General features: G+C 34.9%; 1 protein-coding gene across 1 annotated transcript; it reads right to left on the bottom strand.

Moving 5' to 3' along the window:
- Positions 1-42: 42 nt before the first annotated feature.
- LOC110653581 (probable zinc metalloprotease EGY2, chloroplastic) lies at positions 43-5,341 on the bottom strand. Its single transcript, XM_021809293.2, has 12 exons — positions 4,990-5,341; positions 4,837-4,909; positions 4,196-4,339; positions 3,721-3,771; positions 3,514-3,624; positions 3,158-3,232; positions 2,959-3,064; positions 2,778-2,871; positions 2,117-2,270; positions 1,722-1,929; positions 1,400-1,560; positions 43-455 (listed from the first exon to the last, which is right to left on the bottom strand). The coding sequence occupies exons 1-12, from the start codon at positions 5,163-5,165 to the stop codon at positions 207-209; spliced, it is 1,602 nt and encodes a 533-aa protein (XP_021664985.2). The 5' UTR covers positions 5,166-5,341; the 3' UTR covers positions 43-206.
- Positions 5,342-15,302: the final 9,961 nt, after the last annotated feature.

The following is a 15,302-nucleotide window of genomic DNA, read 5'->3' as shown; positions in this document are numbered from 1 at the left end:
TGTGAAAAAATAAAAATTAAAAAAGAAAGAAAAGGGAAAAAATGAGTTAACAATACATGTGTATAGAACTCATTAATATATAAATATCATTTACATTTCACCTAATTTATTGGCCAAGATTTTCATAAGAAAAATCCTACTCAAATGGACCTAAGTTTCCGAAAGATGGCTTGCATTAAGAATAAGGCGACTGTATCACACTATCACTAGAAATTTGTAACGACTTCATCTGTAAAAGGAAAAGGGTATGGCAAACATACCAGCAATCCTAAGAGCAAAACCAAAACTCCAAGGGCAACATACTTTTCATCAGGATCAGTGATTTCCTCAGCGAGTGGAGCAATTGGCCCTCTTTGTAAGAAGAATATCAAAAATACCCAATAAAATGCCACATCATTAAACAGTGAGGATAGACCGAGCAGGACAATTGAGACAGCTGTGAAGCGAGCTGAAGCCTGTCAAATGAAAAACTAGATTAGTATAGCACTTGTTTTGTCTTGAAGTATTTCAGGAAATGAATCAGAGGTCTCAAGGATTTTGAGGCAGCTACGTAACCAAACATTTGAAAGTGTACTTCTCAAAAAAGTATGTTAAGACTAAAGTTTAAACCATGGTTTCTCACAAAAGTATGTTAAGACTTAAGTTTAAACCGTGGTTTCAAATAACAGCTGTTATGTAATGTAAGATAATGGCCGTTATTTATAGGTTTTAAAGATCTCATTACCCGTGACCCATTATTTATAGGCAAATTTTAGGTTGCATGTGTAATGGCTATTACCACCATTACTTAACAGTAATAGTCCTCATTTACCATTAAATAACGGTAATGGCTACCTCAATAACAAAGAGATTACAAATCACATGCAAGTAGTGTTTTCTTTTCTTGCCTTCCACAACTATTGTTTCTATCACATTCTCTCAAAATTTCACCTTCTTTCGACAAATCTTTCCATTATTCTTTTCTAAACTAAGATCATTATTAAATATTTCTATTCTCCACAGCTACTTGCAAAAGGTGAGTATTATTTGCTGTGTTTTGCTATTTCTTTTTATTATTTCCTGTTTTTCGCTTTTTCTATCACATAATTATTTAACTATAAATTGATTAATGCTAATGATATCTAAAAATGATAGATTTAATTTCTTTATGATATATTTGTGCTTGTTATATAGTTGTGTATTTTAGTTTTACTTTTATCTATCAATATCTAATCATTTCATGGACTTTTCAGTTTGCAAAATTTTCAAAAAGATTCGCATAGCTCTAGACTACTACTGTTATCATCACGTTACGGTTGTTACAGGCCTATTCAGTTATCTGCGATTGCGACCATGATTTAAAACCATGGTTTAAACCTTAAGGAGTCCTATTAATTATCTTAAACTTTGAACAGCATACCTTTCTTCCCCATATGGCAAAAGAAATCCTCCCTCCATCAAGCTCTCCTGCAGGGATGCTATTGATGGCATTAATAAGCAGTCCAGCCCAAGCCCATACCACAAGCGGGTTAACAGATATGGGAGTACCTTCCTTGAGTACATCACCCAGAAGAAGTTTAGCTACAAACAAAGAGAGAAACTCAAAGTTAATATCCTCTGTGATGTGCACAGGTAAAGCTTCATGCCAATAAGTATGACGATGGTCAAGACACTGAAGTACCATAGAATACATGAACACAATAAGTGTCTCCATGCAAATATGCCTAGAATGAAGTGCTTACCAATACCCCCAGCAAGAAATGACTCGTGAAAGACAGAAGCATCAACAACAAGACCAACACCATCACTAGGTGGTAAGATGAATCCTAAAAGAAAAAGAACAAAGCCCACAGTGAACCCAGCTATAGGTCCCGCTGCTGCAACCTTCAGAAGATCTTCACGTTTGGACACAATACTTAGTATCCTTGTAATAGCACCAAAGGAGCCTATCTGCCCACCAAGACAGTTCATTAGACCTTCCATACACGTTTATTTTAGGGAAAGGAAAAAAGATCAGCCATCATGTACTTGAAATAATGGCTTCTAACCATCACTCTAACAGCAAGCTGCCAATTTGGAAGGGAAAAGAAAGTTATTTCCAAATTAAAAATCAGGATAGGTCAACCATATATTTCACCTGCCAACTTGGAACAAAATATGGCACCCCCAGCTTAACATCACTTCTTTTTGCAACTAATATGTGGCTGAGTTCATGTACTCCCAAAATAAGTGCACTCACAAGGGCTCCTGGCAGGCCATTCTTTAGCAACTCGAGATTGTCAAAAGTTGATCTGGTGCATTTAAATATTAATGTTCTAGTAAGAAAATGAAACTCAAATAGTTCCATGTGTGAATAAGTCCTACGGCTAAAAAAGAAAGGATAAAACAGCACATCACAAACCACAATGATAGACTGCAAATAGGTACATGATAAGAGACATCACTAGAACTTCTGTTAGAAGAAATAAATTTTATTGACAAGATCAAGGAAAAAAAGAAAAGGGAAGAATGCTCCCTGAAAACTTAGGCATAATAAAGGCAAAGAAAAGAATTTTATTAAAAACATGATTGGCGGAACCATGAAAAAACATAACAATAGCATCTTACAGATATATGCCTGAATAAGTGAGTTGAACTTAAAAATAGATTGAAAAGTTAGGGTTCAATAGTGAAGTTAATTAATTTCATCATTTCAAGGAACAAAGGGAAAAGCAAACAAAACTATTTTGTTATACATGCTTAAAGAAAAGATAGCAATCTGTATTTGATAATAGAATATGGATAAAGAAATTGCATACAATAAGTTGGATTGTAATGCAGGAACATTTCGGAGAAGTAATGTGAAAACTGTAACAACTCCAAAAGCCCCAGCAGCAAACCACTCTGGGACTGCTGCAAAAATAACACCAAATCCGTTATAGCATACAACCACGACAATTTATTATGGACTAATTTTGATCCCCACAATAAAATAACTACCTGTTGTTTCAGGCTGTAGGGTCTTTCTTGGAACAACAACTGCCACTGGTTTATCATCCTCTGGATTAACTAGAAGGAAAAGTTTATATTCATCCCCAAATTTATTCTGTGTATAGATTGCAGAGACATTGAATTGTAATAAGGATAATTTCATGAAAATTTTAAAAAAAAGAAAGAGATAGAAGAAGCAAATATGCACCTGCATCCTGTTTGCTATCTTCTCATAGCTTTTTGCAGCCTGTCCTCTCAGGTTTCCTTTAAACAAGACCCCACCCTACCAAATGTAAATCTATTAAAATGACAACTTAAAAACCATTCTAGTGAACAAAAGAGGAGGATGAAATAGCTTTTCACATGACTTCTTAACTCCCTCTGAAGAAGATATTCCATTTCTGTAAATAGGTAGTAAATAATTTTAAACATTGTAAGAAAGAAAGGTCTGAATGTAAAAACTTCAATGATCAACCAGATTTTCTAATCTCAATGGCAACTCCATCTGCTTTTATCCCTTCTCAGAGGATGAGAAAAGCAATAGTACCCATTTTATTAGCTCACCTCATATGGCTCCTCGCTTGTCACAAAAAAAGTATCAAAGCCAAATACTTGGTCCTTAAGAATATCAATTGTTCCTTTAGGAATCCTTATTGATTCATCCAGTTGCTGGGGCTGTTGAGGAAGTTATTGAAAGACGTAAGAAAGAAGGTACTGAAAATAAGATTCATCCTCTAACGCAGGAAGCATTCTAGAACCTATCATAATCACCTTCACACCTGGAAGAGGAGAACCACTAGCAACTTCTAAAGCATCAGGATCCTGTTTCAAATAGAAACTTAACACAGTTAGGGCCATAGGAATTAATAATTGGTTCCCTAGTACCTAAACCATAAACATTTAAATGAACTTTTAAGGATATATGTCAATGAACATGAACTCTATCATGTAGACAAACTTGCTATGATAAAAGTAAGAGTCAATGTTATCATATATAATTTGACAACCAGAAGCCAATATTGGTTAATTAGTTTGATTGTTGTTTCCCAAAAGCACAATCTCACTAAACTAAAGAGAGGGAAACGAACAAAAACCAAACTATACATATTGACTAATGGAAAAAGGCAATGTACGTGAATTTCGGCCACTGGCATAGAGAAAACATCATTATTAAAATAATCATGTGATAAACAAGTAATCTACTAAATACAAAATCTTACTGCCATATGAAATTAACAAGAAGTACCTGGGTGCCACCTTCAGCATTAGTTACCCCATCATTATTGTTTATTTGATTTACAACCGTAGGCTGAGAGTCAGGCTGGGAATTGGATTGCCCTATGGAGTCTGTAGTAGATGTTGCCTCTCCTCCTTCATGTTCTTCTTTTTCCTATAGATAATATTCATCCAAATTTAAAATTAAATAACAACCATGCATAATAATGCCAAAAAGGTAAACATAAGCATTAACCTTTCCCCCCAAAACAAAATAAAAGATTCAAAATCAAGGTCCATGCAATATAGTGTTAGATACGTCATTCTCAAAAGCCTCATCATGAACACTAGAATTTTACTTCCATTTGTACATTTGAATGCGAGCAATGGTCTTGAAATTGAACTCCCAATGTTGAGAACCTCAAACTTGAATTTCAGCTCAATTCTCATTTACCCCAATATCACAATTAAAAGCAAGATATCAAATTTCAATAATTAGGATTCAAAACCAAAATGAAATCACCCAACAATAGCTTTTATGCAAGCATATCCTTAAATTTATAGTACAAATGAAGTTATCAAGCTGAAAATAGGAGGGAGTGCCAGGAACTGAGATAAAACATCTAAATAAAACAAAAACACAAAGAAAATTGCATAGAGGAATGATTCTACCTTATCATTATTGCTATCTGGTTCAGTTTGCGTCTCTGTAACTCTACAAACAATCCCTCTCTTTCCATGAAACCTAAATTCAAGACACTACGATTAGCTTTCCAAGCATTAACTAAAATTCATTTCAACCAAAGAAAAACCAATTCAATTTACCTTGAAACATGGTACAACTTGAAATCCCTGAAACGACACCGTTTCTTCCGCCGAGAAACAACCGAACAAGCTAAGAATGGCCGCGAACGAAGCTCGAAATGAGAGCAAGAGCTGTACTGTGATGACAAAGACGACAATGGACTAAAATTCCCACGAAAAGTAGCTAAAATACTCATCTTTTAGCGTCAAAAAAAAACAAGAAAAGGATATCTTCAGTTGAAATCAAACCCTAATTCCATTGAAATTTCAAAAAGAGAAGGTTTTGGGTTGAAATCGGCAGATTCAGCTGATGGGTCTTATCTGAGATGTTTCTTGGGGAAGAACAAAAACGGATAATTCTTTCGAGCGTTGGTTAAATACCCGCCGAATGATATTTGCTGTTTTTGAGTATCTAGAGTTACCAATCAGAATTTGACACGTCGGAATTCTGGTTGGATTAATGGGCTCGCATTCGCTGCGTTTTTCTAATAATCATATGCTTTAGTAAATATATTTATGTTTAAAAAATAATTATAAGTGTATACTAACAATCTTATGTAATATAAATTAATAAAATATTAAATATATTAGTTAATATAGTTATTAAAATTAATTATAAAATTATTTAATAGTTATAATTTTATAAAATTTACCTATATATATATATTTATATACTTTTTATTGATTTATTATACTATATGGATTGACCTTAGATTATAAATTTTTTCTATATATAACAGTAAATTAATAAAAAATAAAAAAAATAAATAAATGCAGTTACTTAGCTTAAAAAAAAGTTTTAAAAGATTAAAAGGTAAAGGTGGATAATTTTATTTTAGATTCTATCTTTTACTTGTTGATGTATACATTTTGCATAATCATTTAGGTTTAATTTCATAGCCATTTTATTTGATTATTAGTCACTTTTAGCTAATTTCATTAGTTATTTAGTTAGTTTTTCATAATTGTCAATTTTGGATTAATTTGTAATTTTTACTTTGTTTTGTAGGAAAAATGGTGTTTTTGAAGGACTGAAGAGAAATTTTGCCATTGAGGAGTGACTTTTACAGCCAAAGATATCAAAAACAAGTTTTCAAGCTGAAATATGCATTGACCAAATTGTGCATAACTTGCCGCATAAGCTATGCAGATCTGCATAAGGGGAAAAATCACTGTTCCAATACCTGCCGAAATGTGCATAAGGAGACTGCATAGCTTATGCACATTCACGCCTCCCTTATGCACTCTCACGGAATTGTGCATAACCTATGCACCAAGTCATGCAGTTTCGCATAAGTGAACCAGAACCAGCAGAAAACTGCATAAGGGACTGCATAACTTATGCAGTCCACTTATGCAGTCCCATAAAGGTTTCATTAATGAGCTGGCAGAAGATTCTCTCAGAAAATTCCTCCTAGAACATACCATTTTAGGGCTCCATGTCAGAAATTGCTATAAATAGTCATATTTTCCCATTTTAGAGAGAAGACAAGGAGCAGAAAAGGAAAGGAAGAGGAGAGGCAGAATTTGAAGAGTCACTTTCACCTTCCACACCATTTTCAACCAAGATTTGCAGATTTCTTTCTTTCCTTATATTTTTCTACATTTCTAGTGTTTAATTTCTTATTTCTTAGCTTAGATTAAAGCTTATTTTCATATAAACTCAGATTTTCTTGTAAACATTATGGATAGTGAGTAGTTTACCTTTGATTCTGGAGTAAGGGTTGTAATATTTGAGATATTTTGTGGATTTTGATTGGGTAATCCATATTTTGTGGTCTTAATGAGTTTTATTCATTTCTTGTGTGCTTAATGACATGCTTAGTGTAGGATCCCATTAAGTAATGTTCTTAATCCATGGTTGAAGCACCGAAAGGAGAAGGCCTTTGTGATAGATAATCAAGAAATCGGACTTAATTAACTTAGACCTAGAAATAGGCTAAGGATTAAGAGGATTCACAGATTAATTAAAGAACTTAATGGGTCTTAATTAATTCTAAGTCCACGAAAGTAGGATTAGATTGATTAAGGCACTCTTTGTCTCACTCGAAAGGGAATTCAAAGGATTTAAGAATTAATCTCCTTAAAACCCATAAGTTTCACAAGATTGGATAACCAATTAAAAATCCCAAAATAGCTCGAATATGAAATCCCGAACTCCGGAATCGCCTTTTTATCATTGCTAATTTTCAATTGAATTTAATTGCTTGCCATTTTAGAATCTTGCCATATTTGAACTTGCTTATTTCAATTTGATGCAATTTTAGTTTAATTAATACATTGATGAATAGAATATTAATTTTGCACATATAGATTTCACATTCTCAATACCCATCAATTCATTACTTTAATTTCAAAAATACTTCGATTTAGTCAACTTTTATATCAAAAATTCAATCATTAACTCAACTCCTCGTGGGAACGATATCTTTACTGTATTACTTGTACGACCCGTGCACTTGCGGTTGGGCCACATCAAGTTTTTTGCGCCGTTGCCGGGGAGTTGTTTGTTTAAGATTGAATTCTTGATTATTTTAGTTGTTTTTAGTTTTATTTTGTTATCTTTTCATTTTGTGTTTGTTTGTTCTTTTTCAGGTACTTTTAATCTTTTATGAGAAGAGCTAGAAGCACAAGTGATACATCCTTATTGTTCAATCCTGAAATTGAGAAATTTTGTAAAGCAAACAAGAAAGAAACCAGAAAAAGAAAAGAAGCTTTGAGAGAAACCGAAATTGAAGCAGACATGGCTGATGAAAGAATTAGAATCGGTGGTAATGCTGGAAATGGTCAAAACAATGAAAATGAAGCCCAAGGGGAAGAAGTTGTTAATGCAAACGTGCTTAGGGGAAGTATGATGGATCATGCTTTTCCTCGTTTTGATGATTTGAGAGAGAGCATAGTAAGACCAAGAATTGATGCAAATAACTACAAGATGGATTTTGGAGTTCTTCAAATGATTCAAAATTCCCAATTCGGGGGACATCCTTCTGAAAATCCATACACACATCTGAAGAAGTTTGCTATGATCTGTGACATGCAAAAACAACCTCGAGTATCTGATGATGCAGCAAGATTGAAGCTATTCCCATTCTCTTTGAAAGATAGAGCATTGGATTGGCTTGATTCTTTACCTCACAACTCCATTACAAATTGGGAGCAACTCACTGATGCATTTCTTGCACAATATTTTCCATCAGGAAAAACTCAAGAACTAAGGAATCAAACGACAGCTTTCAGACCAAGAGAGGATGAAACTCTATATGAGTCATGGATGAGATGGAAGGAATTAGAGAGACAATGCCCACATCATGCCATTCCGAAATGGATGATAAACCAAAATTTTTACACAAATGTCACTCCTGCAATCAGAGGAATTATTGATGCTCAAACAGGAGGAGAATTTATTATGAAGCATGAAGATGAAGCTTATGAGCTATTGGAGAAAATTGCAAAGAATACTCATCTTTGGAGTAGTCCAAGAGGACCAGCTCCAACTCAAAAAAGGCAAGCTGCTGGAATGTATGATCTTGATCCATTCAATATGATTAATGCAAAGTTTGATGCACTTACTAATGTTTTGGCTAAGAAGATGGAAGACTTGAGTATGTTGGTTAGTTCAACATCATCATCTGGAAGTTCACAACAAGTGGCTTATGCAGAGGAAACTACCAGCTGTGGAGTAGATTATGGAGAACAAGCAGCATATGTTGGTAATTATGGAAACAAACATATGGGGAATTCTTATTCTCAAACTTATAATCCAAATTGGAGGAATCATCCCAACTTTTCATGGGGAAATCAGCAAAGTCAAGTTCCAAATCAGAATTTTCAACCACAACAGCAACAAGGAGTTCCATATCAGCAAAATAGGCAACCATTGCCTAATTTTCAGCAGAAAAATATGAATCCTCCACCAAAACAGCAAGAACAAAATTCCACCACTGAAGCTTTATTGCAACAAATTCTTGCTAACCAAAATAAGCATGATGAGGAGATGAGAGAGATGAAAGCAAGGCTAGAACAGATGCAGACACATAACAGAATGCTGAAAAATCAGATTGCACAATAAGCATCTTCCTCAGGTACCAAGTCTTTTGGAAAACTACCAAGTTAACCAGAAAACCCAAGAGAGCAATGTCATGCCATTACACTGAGAAGTGGTAAAATAGTACATAATGAGAAGAGTGAAAAAAGTGAGAAGAGAGAAAATGAGGAAGATGTTGATGAAAATGAAAAACAAGAGAGTGAAAAGAAAGAGAGTGCAAGAAAAGAGAAAGAAGAGAAATACATACCTCCAGAGCCTTACAAGCCACGACTTCCCTTTCCAGAGATTTCAAAAAGCCAAGCTTGATAAGCAATTTGGGAAGTTCTTAGAGGTTTTGAAGAAGCTATACATAAATGTGCCTTTTATTGATGCTCTTTCCCAAATGCCTTCTTATGCTAAGTTTCTAAAAGAAATTCTCTCAAATAAGAGGAGACTTGAAGATTATGAGACTGTAGCCTTAACTGAGGAATGCAGTGCTATCCTCCAAAGAAAACTTCCTCCAAAGCTCAAGGATCCAGGGAGTTTTTCAATTCCATGCCACATTGGGGAATCATGTTCTATAAAAGCTTTATGTGATTTATGGGCTAGTGTAAGCCTTATGCCCCTCTCCATCTATGAGAAGCTCAACATGGGAGATCTTAAGCCAACCCACATTTCTCTTCAGTTAGCTGATAGATCAATTAAGTATCCTGAAGGGATTTTAGAGAATGTGCCTCTGAAGGTTGGGAAATTCTATATACCTGTTGACTTTGTCATCTTGGACATGGAAGAGGATTCTAATATCCCAATCATTTTGGGGAGGCCTTTCCTAGCTACAGCTGGTGCTTTGATTGACGTGAAAGGTGAGAAGCTTACTCTCAGAGTCGGAGAGGATCATTTAGTCTTCAATATTGGCAATGATAAGAAGAAGCAATATGAAGATGTAGACTCTTGTTTGAGAATTGATATAGTTGATGAGTTAGTAAAAGAGCACTTTAGAAAGAGCTATCTGAAGGCTTCTCTTGAAAGTTATCTTATCCATGAAGGGAGTATCAATGATGAAAATCCAAAAGAGGCTGCATTTGCAGAACATTTAAAGGGTAATCCACCTTGTCATATGGCATCAATCTTTCAACTTGAGTAAGTGGAGAAAAGTGAGGTCAAGCAACCATCTCTCAAAGAAAAAGATACACCAAAGGTTGTCAAGAAAGAAATGGTCGGATTTTTAGACAAAGTAGCAAGGATCTTCTCATGTGATGGAAAGAAAATGAAGTATAGATTCATTGAAGCACCTATTGGAAACAGAGGCAATAAATTCCAATTCCAGCCACCATGAAAAATGACAAAAGTCCAGCTAAGGACTATAAATTAGCCCTCTTGGGAGGCATCCTAAGTCCTTTTATTTTTATTTTGCTGATTTACTTTTACTTTCATTACTTTTGTTTTTATCTTGAATCTCCCCAAATTCAATTTTTGACATTTGTTGAATTTTGTCCCTTGTAGATGTATTTCAATGGAGGAAGGTTGGTGAACTGCTGGGGAGTGACCCTTAACCTGAAATTATGTTCTTTAAATCTCCTACAAATTGATTGATTTTTGCTGCATAACCGGTCACGAGTCTGCTACAGTTTTATGCAGAGAGGAAAAATGAAATCTGCAGCAAGGAAAGGTCTGCAGTAGATGAATTATGTCCTTGGGTTGTTACCTGGTTTATGCAGAGCAAAAAAATGACATTCTGCAGCAAAGAGGGTGTCTGCAGTAGATGGCTTACGTTCTTGGTGAGGTTGGGTGTGTAACTTTTAAGTAAATGTGATTTTAATGTTAATATGGTGGTAAGTGAGTCATTTTTGCAGTTATGAGCTCATTTGGGTTGTGGGATTTAAGGTGGAAATGCTGCATTTTTCTTGGCATGACTTGGGGAGTTCATCATTTGTGAATAGATACAACTTTATGCAAATTTTATTGAGTTTTAATGTGCTAAATGTTGATTTGCAGAATTTGAGTTAAAATGGCATGGGTCACAAATGCTTTTTTATTCAGGATCCATCTTCTACAAGCTTGTGTGATGCATTTTTGATGAACTTTGTATATATTGATATGTTTTTGATGAAAATTTCTCATGGTTTATGCTTTATAGAATTACATTTCTTCATTTTAGGGTATTTTTCACACTTGCAAATCATGTTCCATTGCAATCTTAATCTTGTTGAATTGTGCATAAGCAACTGCATAGCTTATGCAATCTTGCATAACCACAATTTTTGCCATTTTCATCCCTGTTGCAAAGTGCATGAGAAGAGTGCATAGCTTATGCAACTCTGCATAGCCTAATTTTGTCAAATTTCATATTTTTCGAAACATGTATAAGCAGAGTGCATGACTTATGCACATTTGCATAACTTCAAATTCTTCATTTTCTCTCTCTGCCGAAGTCTGCATAAGGAGGGTGCATAACTTATGCACTTCCGCATAACCAAAAACTCTGAATCTCCAAACTTGCCGAGAGGTGCATAAGCATAGTGCATGACTTATGCACTTTTGCATAACCAGAAACTCCAAAAATCAAAACCTGCCAAGGGGTGCATAAGCAGAGTGCATAAGCAGAGTGCATAACTTATGCACTTCCGCATGACCACAAACTCTGATTTTCTCTCTCTGCCGAGACCTGCATAAGGAGAGTGCATGACTTATGCACTTTCACATAACTGAAAACTCTGAAACCCAAAACCTGCTGAGAGGTGCATAAGCAGAATGCATGACTTATGCACTTCTGCATAACCACAAACCCAAAATTCCAAAACCCACCGAGGAGTGCATAAGCAGAGTGCATAGCTTATGCACAACTGCATGACTACCAACCCAAAATCTCAAAACTTGCCGAGAGGTGCATAAGCAGAGTGCATAGCTTATGCACAATTGCATGACCACATTTTCCAAACACCAAAACTTGCCGAGACCTGCATAAGGAGGGTGCATGACTTATGCACTTCTGCATAACCACAAACCCTGAAAATCAAAACCCACCGAAAAGTGCATAAGCAGTGTGCATAACTTATGCACTTCCGCATAACCATCAATTCTGAATTCCAAAACCTGCCGAGAGGTGCATAAGCAGAGTGCATAACTTATGCACTTCCGCATAACCACACTCTCCAAAAGTTAAAACCTGCCGAGACTTGCATAAGGAGAGTGCATAACTTATGCACTTCCGCATAACCACAAATTCTGAAAACCAAAACTTGTTGAGACTTGCATAAGGAGAGTGCATAACTTATGCACTTCCGCATGACCTCACTCTCAAAAAAAAAAAAAAAAAAAAAAAAACCAAAACATGCCGAGACTTGCATAAGGAGAGTGCACGGCTTATGCACTCTTGCATGACCACAATTCCTACACTTCCATTTTTAGCCGAAACTTGCATAAGTCAGCGCATAAGCTATGCACTCTTGCATAATCAGTTTTTCACACTCTTTATCTTCCACCAAAACCTGCATAAGAGAGTGCATAAGTTATGCACACTCATTCTCCCCTTATGCAGTTTTACACATGTCCTGTTCAAATCAAAATTTGTTTTCGGCACCCATTTTCCTTTTGAATATACTGCACAGGCTGTGAATCCTCTTATGCAAATATTTTGCATAGCCTGTGCAATCCTTATTGTCACTCATGTAGAACCACACGGCTTATGCACCCTACTTATGCACCTGTTTTGGATAGCACTTTACTCTGCATAACCTGTACAGCTTCTTATGCATCCCCATTATATCTTGCTCATCTGCTCTATACTAGGTAACTCTTTCTTTTTGCTCTTAAATTTCATTAATCCTGGTTATTCCCTTTGCTTTGAGTTTTTATAATACACTACTTGAGACATTGAGGACAATGTCTAATTTTGAGTTTGGGGGTGCACATTTTGATTTTTGCTTCATTTTTCACATTTTGAGTATAGGAACATCTCATCCCATTTCATTTACATATATTGTAAATATTTTACATATACATCCACACATACATATACATAACACATTTACACACACATTATACATCACTTAGAAATTGTACACATTGCATACAAATAGACTTCCTCCATTTAGTTAATGCATTACTCATTTTTAGGAATCATGCATCATGCATTAAATTCTTTTGCCAAATCCCTTGAGTTTTGAAAAGTTGCCTATGAGAGTGATTTGACTCACCCTTTAGTTGGGTTTGTAGATTGAAAGTTTCCTAAGAGGTGCAAGGTTTTGAAGTGTCTATCTCTTGCCTATATCTTCTTAGCCAAAAAGCCACCCAACTAGTCATTTGGAGATGGAAGTGTTTAGAGGGAGTTATTGGATATAAGGTAGTCAAATGATGTCTCACCAATCCTAGAACAAATTTTCTAAACCTTTCAAGGCGAAATACCAGCTTATACTTGAAAAGAGAGATGATTAGGCATTCTTTGATTTAAACCTTCTCATTTTAAACCTTTGGCCTTTTTCCTAATTAAAATTAACCCTTGCAAACCCCTTTGAACATTTTTATTCCTAATTTTTCTTGAAACCCTTATTGCTACCTAGCCAATAAACCAAACACTCCAACCCTTTTCATGAGGATAATTGAATATTAGGTACACTTTATACTCTGATATTAAAAAAAAAAAAAAAAAAAAAATATATATATATATATATATATATATATATATATATACACAATAAAAGGGAGAAGAAATGTTTGTCATCTTGTAAAAGTGCTAGTATTTGTGCTTTTCACTATTGTCATTCAAATTGAAAGAAATCCACCCAAAGTATTAAAAGGAATGAGCTTGGGGGTGGCAATTTTAGGGACAATCATAAAAAAGAAAATGCAAGATACAAGTTTAAAGTATCAAAATGTCCCTCCATTTTTATGTGTTTTGTAAACTATGCTAGCACTTGACAATTCTCATTATGTATTTCTCTCCTCCATATATATATATATATATAAAAAAAAAAGAGAGAAAAAGAAAAAAAAAGTATAATAAAATAAGAAATGTACCTTATGTTGTCAAGATTGAAAATATTCTCATGCTTTGAATCCTTTTTACCCATTTTTCTTCTTAGCCTCATTTTTGAACCCCATGGCCCCATTACATCCCTAAAAAGACCTTTGATCTCTTGATAGTATTTGCTACATTAGTGGAGATAGGAGTAAGGAATTTGCCTATGGGATTGGAAAATTATCCATTCATTCATTTAATTCCATCATTCTATATAGAGACACTTTGACTATTGATTGTTCTAGAATTCCTTTTGAGCATGACTCTCTCTTTTGATTGGTTGGTTTGGGGATTTTGAATGATAATTGACTTGATGGCTAAGCGGTGAAAGCTTGGATAAGCATTAGACTCTTTGCATTTTGAAGGATGGGTATATGGATTGTTGGTATAGCTAAAGGTGTGTTTAGTTACTTTAATAGGTAATTTTCATAGCTCTTTGGATAAGGCACCCCTAAAAATTTTGCATTACATTTTAAAGTTTGCTTGAGGACAAGCAAAAGCTTGAGTTTGGGGGTATTTGATGCATACATTTTGCATAATCATTTAGGTTTAATTTCATAGCCATTTTATTTGATTATTAGTCACTTTTAGCTAATTTCATTAGTTATTTAGTTAGTTTTTCATAATTGTCAATTTTGGATTAATTTGTAATTTTTACTTTGTTTTGTAGGAAAAATGGTGTTTTTGAAGGACTGAAGAGAAATTTTGCCATTGATGAGTGACTTCTACAGCCAAAGATATCAAAAACAAGTTTTCAAGCTGAAATATGCATTGACCAAATTGTGCATAACTTGCCGCATAAGCTATGCAGATCTGCATAAGGAGAAAAATCACTGTTCCAATACCTGCCAAAATGTGCATAAGGAGACTGCATAGCTTATGCACATTCACGCCTCCCTTATGCACTCTCACGGAATTGTGCATAATCTATGCACCAAGTCATGCAGTTTCGCATAAGTGAACCAGAACCAGTAATCGCATAAGGGACTGCATAACTTATGCAGTCCACTTATGCAGTCCCATAAAGGTTTCATTAATGAGCTGGCAGAAGATTCTCTCAGAAAATTCCTCCTAGAACATACCATTTTAGGGCTCCATGTCAGAAATTGCTATAAATAGTCCCATTTTCCCATTTTAGAGAGAAGACAAGGAGCAGAAAAGGAAAGGAAGAGGAGAGGCAGAATTTGAAGAGTCACTTTCACCTTCCATACCATTTTCAACCAAGATTTGTAGATTTCTTTCTTTCCTTATATTTTTCTACATTTCTAGTGTTTAATTTCTTATTTCTTAGCT

Source organism: Hevea brasiliensis, chromosome 8 (genome assembly GCF_030052815.1).
Source record: "Hevea brasiliensis isolate MT/VB/25A 57/8 chromosome 8, ASM3005281v1, whole genome shotgun sequence".
Taxonomy (NCBI): Eukaryota; Viridiplantae; Streptophyta; class Magnoliopsida; order Malpighiales; family Euphorbiaceae; genus Hevea; species Hevea brasiliensis.
The sequence above is the reverse complement of the archived record's forward strand: the minus strand, read 5'-3'. Positions and strand labels throughout refer to the sequence as shown.

What these genes read in the sequence shown, in the direction of transcription:
- LOC110653581 (XM_021809293.2), bottom strand. Translation starts at nt 5,165, where the DNA reads ATGAGTATTTTAGCTACTTTTCGTGGGAATTTTAGTCCATTGTCGTCT. An exon ending in CAGATAGCAATAATGATAAG is followed by an intron (nt 4,340 to 4,836) that starts GTAGAATCATTC and finishes TATTATCTATAG; the next exon opens with GAAAAAGAAGAACATGAAGG. An exon ending in TTGCCATATGGGGAAGAAAG is followed by an intron (nt 456 to 1,399) that starts GTATGCTGTTCA and finishes TTCATTTGACAG; the next exon opens with GCTTCAGCTCGCTTCACAGC.